This window comes from Hipposideros armiger, unplaced genomic scaffold, assembly GCF_001890085.2.
Source record: "Hipposideros armiger isolate ML-2016 unplaced genomic scaffold, ASM189008v1 scaffold_2025, whole genome shotgun sequence".
NCBI lineage: Eukaryota > Metazoa > Chordata > Mammalia > Chiroptera > Hipposideridae > Hipposideros > Hipposideros armiger.
Window position 1 is genome coordinate 724 of NW_017733373.1, and position 10,056 is coordinate 10,779.

Consider the following 10,056-nt stretch of genomic DNA (forward strand, 5'->3'; position numbering starts at 1 on the left):
GGACCCCCACTTGAGTGCATAATGCTGTCCTCCAATGATGCTCTGAATCCGGCTTCATTCCAGCATCCACTTCACGGCTAACGCCCATATAGGGCGAAGAGCCCAAGTCAGGATGGCGGACACCCTGGATTTTCCGGGACTTGCTGAGCAGCATCATTGACATAGGATGTCACCAGACCCTTTCTGAGGCTCCTCCCACTTTTCACTGGGCGCTGTTAATGATTGTCTCCCCACCTCGGGGGTGGGGCGGGGCGCTGCATCCACCAGGAGACCCTGCCCCTGAGGAGACCCAGGAGGGGGCGGGGAGGGCGCTGTGTGCGGTGCTGAAACAGGATCTCTATTTGAGCTCAGGTACCTCCCAGTTCTTCAGAAGGCTCTGATGCCAGAGTCTTCTGTCACAGTTTGGGGTCAGGGGGACACAAAGAGGTGGGTATGGATGGAACCAGGAAAGGAAGACACAATCATGAGTGGAGGGAGCTTGTTTCCTCTCTCTGCTCCCTCTTCCACATCTCCTGTTCACTCTCAGGTATTGTCGTCCTTTGCACATGTCTGTCTGTCCCACGTGGCTGAGCCATAGGGCAGGAGGATGTTCTTGCTCCCTGTCTCTGTTCACTGCCCTCTGTACTGTTCCTTTAAATAGCTTGCTACATGCCACCCGCACCACATCAAAAAAATAACAACAAAAACTCTAAAAGTGAGAGGCTAGTCTTCACAGTTGACAAAGGAGAAAACTCAGGGTCAGGGTCAGGAATATAAGGCACTATGCCTGGATCCCTTTCTCCAGTTATGTCACCCACCCCAGTGGTCCTGGGCAGAAGAGGATAGTCTTGGGCCTGATAGGGAAGGTATACACTCCCTGGACATGTATTTCTGGTTCCAACTGATCCCTCTTGTGGGTAGACTTGGACACACCTAACATTGTCAGAGGGACTTGGCGAGGAAGGAACCTACCTGGCTGCCTTCTGAATCTCAGTCAGGATTTGGGAAATAGTGGGTCTGAGTTTCTGTCTTCTGTTGGGTCAGGAGACCGACGTGCACTGCCTCTGTGTTGTTCTAGGGGCCCTAAACCAACTCGTCTTCTTACCACACTCCAGGATTCTCCTCTGGTTGTCTCTTGCACCATCCACAGGGTTATAGTTGTCAGTAAAGGGGGATGAGCAGGGAACAATGACTCAATGCCATACTGCCTGGATTGGAAGTCTAACCATCAACTTTTAATGTTTTCTACAGACAGGTTGATTCATATTGCCCAGCGTGACATTAGCATAAACAGAAGTCCGACTCAGCTGTTTCTTCCAGGTTTGAGGGTTGGGGAGCTTAGGCGTCAGGCATTTTTTCCCATGACACTGGAATCTGCCACTTGTTTACTTAGGGACCACTTTATGAGCTGATACATAATGTTTTACCCCTGTCATCATTTGGGTACCGCAGGAGAATTTGGGGCTGTTTTGGTTTAAGCTGATTTTCATTTAAGTTAAAATACTAGGTTTTTTAGGAGAAAGGTTATGAGTTCCTGCGTCCCTCCACCTTCTCAACCCGGGCATTATTTTTGAGCTCATTTTGAGAGATAGGAGGGTGTAAGCCCAATGGTGACATGGTGATGGAAATCCATGGAGGAAGGATGTGGATGCCCAGAGACGGTGAGGAATGCATTAGATGTGGGTACTTAGAGGATGGCTTCAGAGATTGATGGGTTAGGGAATAGTGACAGAGAAGTGGACTGGGTGACGTTAAGAACAGCCTATGATAGAGGTCAGAAAGTTACAGCCTGGGAGCTGACTGCCCTTGTAAATAAAATTTTGTTGAAACACAGCTACATCAGTGTTTGAGCTTATCTATGTCTTGCATTTTCACTGCAAGCAGAGTTGCAACAGAGACCAGATAGCTTGCAAAGCCTGGAATATTTGCTATCTGGCTCCCTACAAACAAGTTTCCTGAGTCTGGACCTAGAAAGTCAAGTGAAACGCTTGTAGATCATTTTGGGGGGCTGAGAAGATAGAGCAGTATTTTGACGATGGTTAGCTTTTAGTTTTAGGAAGTTCTATAAATCTTAATAAGTGATTTTGCCCATAGCTGGACTAGTATCAGGCCAGCAGGATGGAAAGGGCAATTTCGGAGTGGAGACAGATGATGCTGGAGGCCAAGTCAGGGACAGGATCGATGGAAGGGATTTGGGTAGAGAGTGAGCCTGACATGATGTGGTGCCTCAGGGCATATACCCAGCCTCTGAGGGAAATGTCACTAACACCTTTCTGTTTGAGGGAGAAAGAACCAGCACATATCAAACTCTCACATGTACGGGGACGTTTGCTGGGTGTTTTTCACATGTACTTTTATTTAATCTTTATAGCAACCTCGTGAGGCTGAACTTCTGACAACCTATCACAAAGCAGGAAATTGAGACACGGAGAGGTAAGGTGGCTCACCAGGTGTCTTACTCTTAATAAGTGAAAGAGTGTGGATTTAATTCCAGTCATCTCTGATTGCAATGCCTATGATAGTTGCAATATAGCAGGAAACTAGTGTATAGCTGTTTATAAACCCATTGCTTGTGGGGATGCTAAGTCTGCAAGAATCAGCTTGGGAGTAGCCCTTCCTGTTAAGATATAGATGCTCCAGGTGAGACTGAAGCTCCCGTCGGTTTCTCACTAGGTACTGATCTCTGAGTATGCCTCATGGGTGCTCTTCAGAGGAGGATTCTTCCCACGAAAGCTGATGGAGGCGTAATGCAGCTCCTGCTCCAACTCCAAGGGAGGGGTGGTCTCTGCAGAGCTTGAGGAGTCAGTGGGGCTGTCTAACTTGGACTTCTGCTGGTGACTCTGTATGAAATGCAAAGAAGGGAGTCAGTGCAGGGCAGTATGGTGGGGGGTAGGGGGGGAAGAGTAGACAGGAGGGAATGGAGGCAGAAAAGCTCCCTGAAGTCAATTTGATTGTGACAGGACATTTGCTCATTCTTCCATTCTTTTAGCAAACATTTCTTAAGATCCCATTTACTCAGTTATTCAACAAAGATAGGACTTATTGGCTGCTTTCCAATTTTCTGAACTCTCATAGACCTATGTGGAAAATACTGTTATTTTTACTAAGAAAGAAACTAAGTCTCAGAGATGTTAGGTACTTCTCAAGGTCACACATCTAGTGATCATGAACTCAACCCCTGGCTTCTCAAAGGTTTCCTATGTGCCAGGTACTGGACACACAGGGAGATGTTTATGAAAAACTACTCGTCCTGTTTGTGTCTCCTTCACTCTTGTATTACTGTCACACTCACAATAATTCTGACTTAAGATACGTGGGCTTTTACCCCACCACCAACCAATTTTCTGACACCAGCTGGGTGTCCTACAATATAACTCAGTTCCAACACTATCTACATGGAGATATTGTCAGATCCAACAGGTTAAGGGCTCAGTCCTATAACATGCAACCCCAACCCCCACTGCCACTTCAGGCACCAATCGCAAGTTCAACGTTGTCACCTGTGATTCTGATCAACTCTTCAAGTTCAATTAATTTGCTAGAGTGACTCACAGAACTCATGAAAACAGCTTCCTTGCTGTGTACCAGCTTATAAAAGGATGTGATAAAGGATACAGATGACCATCCAGACAGAAGAGATGCATAAGGCAAGGTGTGTAGGAAGGGGTAGACTTTCATGTTCTCTCCAAGTACACCATTCTCCCAGTGCCTTCATACAGACCCCCTCTTGGAAGCTCCCCAAACCCCAAACTCTGAGGATTTATATGGATTTTTCATCATGGAGGCATGATAGATGATTAATTCCATTTCCAGCCACTCTGCCCTCTTGGATAATGAAGGATAGGGCTGAAACTTCTAAGCTTCTAATTTTGGCTTGATCTTCCTGGTGCCCAGCCCCCATCCACGAATCCACCATGAGCCACCTCATTAGAACAAAAGACACTCCTATCATCCAGGAAATTCCAAGGGATTGAGGGGTACAAATATTTCCTGCTGCAGACTCATTTCTCAGCTCTACATTTATGGCAACACTTCTCAAAAGAGTCTTTATACTTTCTCTCCTTCCCTTCTTTTTTTAATTCACTCCAATAAAGACATTTGCCTTCACAAGGCTACTAGATCTGTTTTTCTTGAGATCAGCAGTGATGTCACTTGGCTAAATTTAAGTGTTTATATTTCAGATCCTTAATAAGTCCTTCCTGGGCTTATTAACACTTGATAAAAATGAGCACTCTCTCCTCCCTGAAGTTGCACTACCCCTTGGCCACCAGGACTCAACCCTATACTCTCAAGGACATTTATTTTTATCCAGTGGTCTTCTTGCTGTTTCTACCTTATCTCCTTGACTCTAAATGTTGGGGCATCCCAGGGCTCTGTTTGCAGACCCCTTCTCTTCATTGTGTTTTCATCCACTCTCAGACCTCGATGTGAAAGAACCCCAATTCCCTGTGTCTCCCACCGGGACCCCTCTCCCAATTGCCAGACTCTGGCCATCTACTTGTCATCTCCACTTGGACATCTCAGAAGCACCTCAAAGTTGTTGTAACGAAAATAAAGTTTGATTCCCTCTTAAAAATGTAGTCCTCCTTGAGAGCTGGCAAGTTCAGGAATTGGAAATTCAATTCTTTAAGTCTCTCAGGGCAACCACATTGGAGTCATCTTTGATATCTATGGGCATTTATGACAATCTCTGGAAATCTGTGACATCCATGGAGTCATCTTTGACAGCGATGACATCTATGAGGTAAAGGCAGTGAGCTGCCTTTGCTCATACTCCAGGTGTACCTTGCAAATCCTGTTGGCTCCACCTTCAACATGTATCCAGATTCCAACTGTTACACACCAGAGGCAACATTATTATCCCAAACTAAGTCTGTCTTATAAACTGAATTGTGTCCCCTTTCCCAAATTCATATGTTGAAGCTGTAACCCCCAATGGGACTGTATTTGGAGATGGGGCCTTTAAAGAGCTAACGAGTTTAAGTGAGGTCATTAGGGTAGGACCCAAAATGACTTAAATCCTTAGAAGAAGAAGAGACACTAGAAATGCGTGGGCACAGAGACAAGGCCATGTGAGGACACAGCGAGAAGGAGGCCATCTGTAAGGCAAGGAGAGATTTTCCAGGAGGAATATTTTACGTTCATCTCATAACAATGTGTGAAAATACAGATATTACCCAAGCACTCAGAACAATCAACAAGTGGGAGATATCTGCTGAAGGAAAGGATAAATGCATGGGCGATTGCTGATCATGTGCTCAGAAACCTCACAGTGGTGTCCACATTAGCCAGAGTTAAATGAATGAATGAGAAGTCAGAGCTCAGAAGAAAGGCAGCAACAGGGCAGGCTGACCTAGGTGTGTGAGGAGTAGGGGACAGCCAAGCAATGATTCTGAGATATAAAAAGATTACTCTGCTAAAGGCAAATGAACAGGCCAGTGTGGGTGTTGTGACACAGTGGGGGTGACTCTGGCTTTCTGCCCCAAATTCCAGACCACATTGTCGGATCCTCATCTTTTGGGAGCGTGGGGAAGCATTTCAGACTTGGGTGAGATGGTGATCTTTTGTGGAGGTAATGCTAACAGGCCGGGGAGGAGAGATAGAAGGGCTGCAGCGGGATAAGCACGTAGCGGGGAGCTCAGCTCAGAGGGAACGGTTCTATTGAGCTGTGTTTAGAAGAAGCACATACACGCTTTGCAGCATATTGGTGCAGGAAGAGGTGATGAGACATGGTCAGGTTCTAGTTGGGTGTCAAGGACAAGGATGCCATCAGTGAGATGGAGAATCCAGAAAAAGTATGTATTAACCATGTGCTTCAGGTGTTCTGACATCTGGGCTAACCCTAGGGGGACACGCCTGCCAGGAACAGGCAATTGCTAGAGGTGGTAAGGACTTGCTGTGAGCATGCCGTTCGTATCTAAAGCGATCAGTCAGAGCGCACACCCCAACCACCTCCGTTATGGAGCTCTTACACTCCAGACCATTCTCCTCCTGCCCTAGTCACGCCAGGGCCAGGTCGCAGACAAGGGGAGACAGCCACCACACCCCAGAGCCCACGGAGTTCTTCAAACTCGCCAGCCCTAAGCCTGCTTCCCCGGCCTCGCCTTGCCTTCCTCATGTAGTCCAGCATCAAGGCTCCTGCCCATGTTTTCTTCTCACCCCCTCAGCCTCCTGACCAACCCTGGTGCTGCCCCACGTGGCCTTGAGTGGTGTGGCATTTCCCCTTTCTCTTGGGAAATATGAGGAACTAACTGTGGCAACCGTCTCCCAATCTGTTGGGCTGACAGACCTGAATAGTAATACAACCTACATTTTAAAAAAATGGGACGGCAAAGAGCTCATTTGTGGACACACTAAATGGAGCGAAACTGTGGACCACCCCGGAAATGTGGGGGGCAGGCTGCATGCCAGGATGCCCGTGTCACTCACCAGGGTAGTTGGCCCGACGGCAGGATGGATATCGTCCACACCCACTGCTGTCCTGGCTGCTTTCTTCCTGTGGGTCTTCACTCTGAAGGGAGACACCAGGGCCTTTGACACATGGTCGCTCTTTGAAGCTGGAGTGAGTGACTAGGGCAGGTCAAGAGTGGGGTGAGCCCAGGCAGCCTCATGACAAGACTTTGTAACAAGACCGGATCCCCACCCCTCAGTTCCTGGACATCTGGAATCAGACTGGATCATATCAAGCCTGGCTCAGTGGCTACTGGGTGGACTGTCACCAACACTGCATCCCCAGACTGTCTGTGGGCACCCCCAACTCCTCCAGGTCCCTCTTCTCCACCCCTGGCCCACACCTGACCCAGCTCACTTGAAGTAGATAAGGAAGAGGCAGAGAGCAAACAGTGCAGTGATACCAGCTCCCGTGACGGCCCCCAGAACCACTCCTGATCTGGTTCCCGGTTCCCCTGCAGACAAGAGAGAATTGGAGTGAACTCCAATCTTGATTAGTTGGCATAGTTTCCTCTTTCCAGCATCAAAGCAGGGGTGCCCCTCTCCTCCCACCCGGGGCTCAACCACCGGTTCACCCACTGCAGGATGAAGAACACGGTCTATGTGACACCTCCTATCCATCTCCTGTCCAGCAAAAGGCATCTCTTCTAGGACCAAGGTTCTTCTCAATCTAAGGTCTCCCTACAGCAGACTCTGACCTGGCTGCAACAGGACCTTGAGGCTCAGGGTTTCATGGGCATTACACAACACACACACACACACACACACACACACACAAACACACAAAGCGTTTTGGGATGCTGAAAGGCCTCGTCCCTCTTCCCTTCCTGGGAGTGTTGGAATCTCCTATCCTGGCCTCCACCAGCCCGTTCACAAAGGATAAAATGTGGCCTTTTGTGCACCAGAAGGCGGTGAAAATGGGGAGGTTCTCAGCCCTTCAGACAAGACCCAGATATCTCTCCTGGTCCTGTCTGGCCACGCCTCCTGGGAGCCCAACACCTGGAGTCAGGGATGTGTTTCTGGGCATCATTTCCTAGCAGTCTGATGGGCACTGCTGAGAGAGAGCACTAACAGGGTCACTGTCTAATTGGGGGGGACCAAATGCAGTCACCAATGGAATAGGGCAATGGGGGGAGCTCTGGGCTCCACAGGCAGATCAGGGTGAGGGCCAGGGGGATTGACAGTCAAAGAACAGCCCAAAGGTGGCCGGCCAGGAGGTGCAGTTGATTAAGAGAGCGAGCGCTGAGCAACAGGGTCGCAGGTTGAATTCCCACATGGGCCAGTGAGCTGTGCTCAAGCTGAGCTGCCCTTGAGCTGGTGAGAGCGTGTGTTCATAACAACAAGGTTGTTGGTTTCACTCCCGCATGGAATGCTGGGCTGGGCTGCCCACCCCTCACCTCTGCAACTAGATTGAATGGTGCAACTGGACTTGGAGCTGACCTGTGCCTTCCACAACTAAGATTGGAGGACAAAAACTTGACTTGGGGATGATGGGTCCTGGAAAAACACAATGTTCCCCTTCCCCGATTCCCCAAAACTGTTTTCTTCCTCAATTCTCCAATATAATCTTAAAAAAAAAACCAAAGAGATTTTTGGAGCTGTGAGACTACTTCTTGATAACCCACAGAATGTCCAACACTAAGAGTGAACCCTAAGATAAATTATAGGTTTGGGTGAGAATGGACGTGTCACTGTAGGTTCATCAATTGTAATAAATGTCCCTCTGGCGAGGGGTGTTGACAGTGGGGAGTCAGTGCATGTGAGGGAGGGTGCAGTAGGTATAGGGGACATCTCTCTACATTCTGCTCAATTTTACTGTACATAAAACTACTCTAAAAAATAAAGCCTACTTGAAAATGCCCAAAAGCTTTTATGACAGGAGAAGGTAAAGAGCATCGTTTAAGATGGGCAGGGAAGAGAGGGTGTGGGGGTCACCCTGGCAGAAGAGCAGTAGAAGAATATGGGGGAAGATGCCAGATGGGGTATCTCGTGTATCGGGCCCCACCCTCACCATTTGAACTCTGAAAGTTTAGCTGTGTATCCACTTGGCAGAGACTCCCCTTCATTCAGTGTCACATGGACAGGAGGCTCCTTCCTACCTGAGCCGTCTCCTAGGCAGACACCAATTTTGGGGTTCTGTGGGGCACCTAGGACAAGAATAGAGGAGTTCCATCCTTAGTGGGGATGTATTGGGTTAGGTTCATGTAGGCACCACCCTCCACACACCCAGAGCTACAGAAATGCAGAAGGGACAATACTTGTGTCCTCTTAGTCACCTACTCAGCCAGGCCTCCAGAACAAAATCACCGAGTGTTCCCACCAGATCCTCTGGCCCCCCAACACCTCAGGAACTCAAGCTTCCTGGCCCAGCACTCACAGGTGATGTTGAGCTGGATGGTTGTCTCCACGGTCACACCAGCTGCAGGAAACTTCACCTGACAGGTGAGGTTAGTGCCGTGGTCCTGGGGCCGAGGTGTGAGGGTGATCACAGAGGAGAGGAGGGTCCTGGGGCCCAGGGAGGTGAGGGCAGCTGAGGTCCAGGAGAAGATGGGGGGCGTGCCCCGCTCACAGGCCCAGGGCACAGAGCAGGTCAGGTTTCTTGGGAGGCCGGACTCCAGTGTGCCCGGGATGCGGATGAGGGGAGTATGGGTCAGGGCTGATGAGAGGGGGAGACACGGGATCAGGAGGGAGGGTCCCAGGTGCAGCCCTGAGAGAAGCCTCAGGCTTTGGTGCAGCTGCTCCCTCTGAGACCAGACCTGCTGTACACCAGCACCCTCCCTGGAGGGTGTCCCTTCCCCACCGGTCCTGAACCCCCATGCCGTTCTGCTGTGACCTATCCTAGGGTGCATTCCTTACACGTCACATGCACGAAGAGCAAGTTAGATCTGTAACTCCATGGCTTGTTTTGCCCTCTCTCAATCCGAAAAAAGTATTTTCCATCATCGTTCCTCCTGGCATCTCTGATGTCCAGGGAGCAGTTATAGGTCTGAGGGTTTCCGAGGAGGTAGAATCGGCTCTGGGTCTCCTCCTGCACTTTCCAATCTGGCTTGTTTGTGGCCACTGCAGCATCTTGCTTTTCATTGGCCCCTTCCCGGAACCAGAACCCGTGAGCCAGGTCAGAGTCTGACCAGTAGGGATTATATGTTCGGGGATAGGTGAAATTGCAGGGCACGAAGACACACAGGCCCTCCTGCACCATCACAGACCTCCGCACTTTCAGCCAGTATCCTTTATCCTGAGCCAGGGACCCTGTGGGGAAAGGAGGGTCAGCAGAGCCCCCACCCCACCACCCCTTCCCTCGTCCACTCACCTGCCCACAGCAGGGGCAGCAGCAGCGGCAGCATCTCTGACACGGAGGGTTTCTGGGTTCTTGTGGGAGAAAAGAGAAGGAAGGCAGTGGGATGGGCACTGGGGGAGACCACAGAAGCTGGGGCGGAGCACGGGGCCTCCCCATTCACAGAAGAGGAACCTCGGAGATGAAGCTCACTCCCCCTAAGCACTGAGGGTGGACACCCCACAGACCAGAGACCCAGAGACCCACCCAGAGAGGAGCAGACAGGGGGCAGGACTCAGGTCCTGACCCTCACGGGGGCTTCCCTCCAGCACCAGAGAAGGACCAGGACCTCT

General features: G+C 49.8%; 1 protein-coding gene across 3 annotated transcripts; it reads right to left on the reverse strand.

Moving 5' to 3' along the window:
* Window positions 1-1,237: 1,237 nt before the first annotated feature.
* LOC109378468 (myeloid cell surface antigen CD33-like) lies at window positions 1,238-9,830 on the reverse strand. Of its 3 annotated transcripts, XM_019634843.1 has the most exons (7): window positions 9,740-9,830; window positions 9,286-9,678; window positions 8,807-9,085; window positions 8,441-8,576; window positions 6,788-6,884; window positions 6,409-6,490; window positions 2,684-2,819 (listed from the first exon to the last, which is right to left on the reverse strand). In XM_019634843.1, the coding sequence occupies exons 1-7, from the start codon at window positions 9,771-9,773 to the stop codon at window positions 2,782-2,784; spliced, it is 1,059 nt and encodes a 352-aa protein (XP_019490388.1). In that variant the 5' UTR covers window positions 9,774-9,830; the 3' UTR covers window positions 2,684-2,781. The 3 variants fall into 3 exon arrangements, with proteins under 3 accessions (XP_019490390.1, XP_019490391.1, XP_019490388.1); XM_019634845.1 differs by having other exon boundaries at window positions 1,238-2,819; window positions 8,529-8,576; window positions 9,286-9,820; XM_019634846.1 differs by lacking the exon at window positions 9,286-9,678 and having other exon boundaries at window positions 1,238-2,819; window positions 8,529-8,576; window positions 9,740-9,788.
* Window positions 9,831-10,056: the final 226 nt, after the last annotated feature.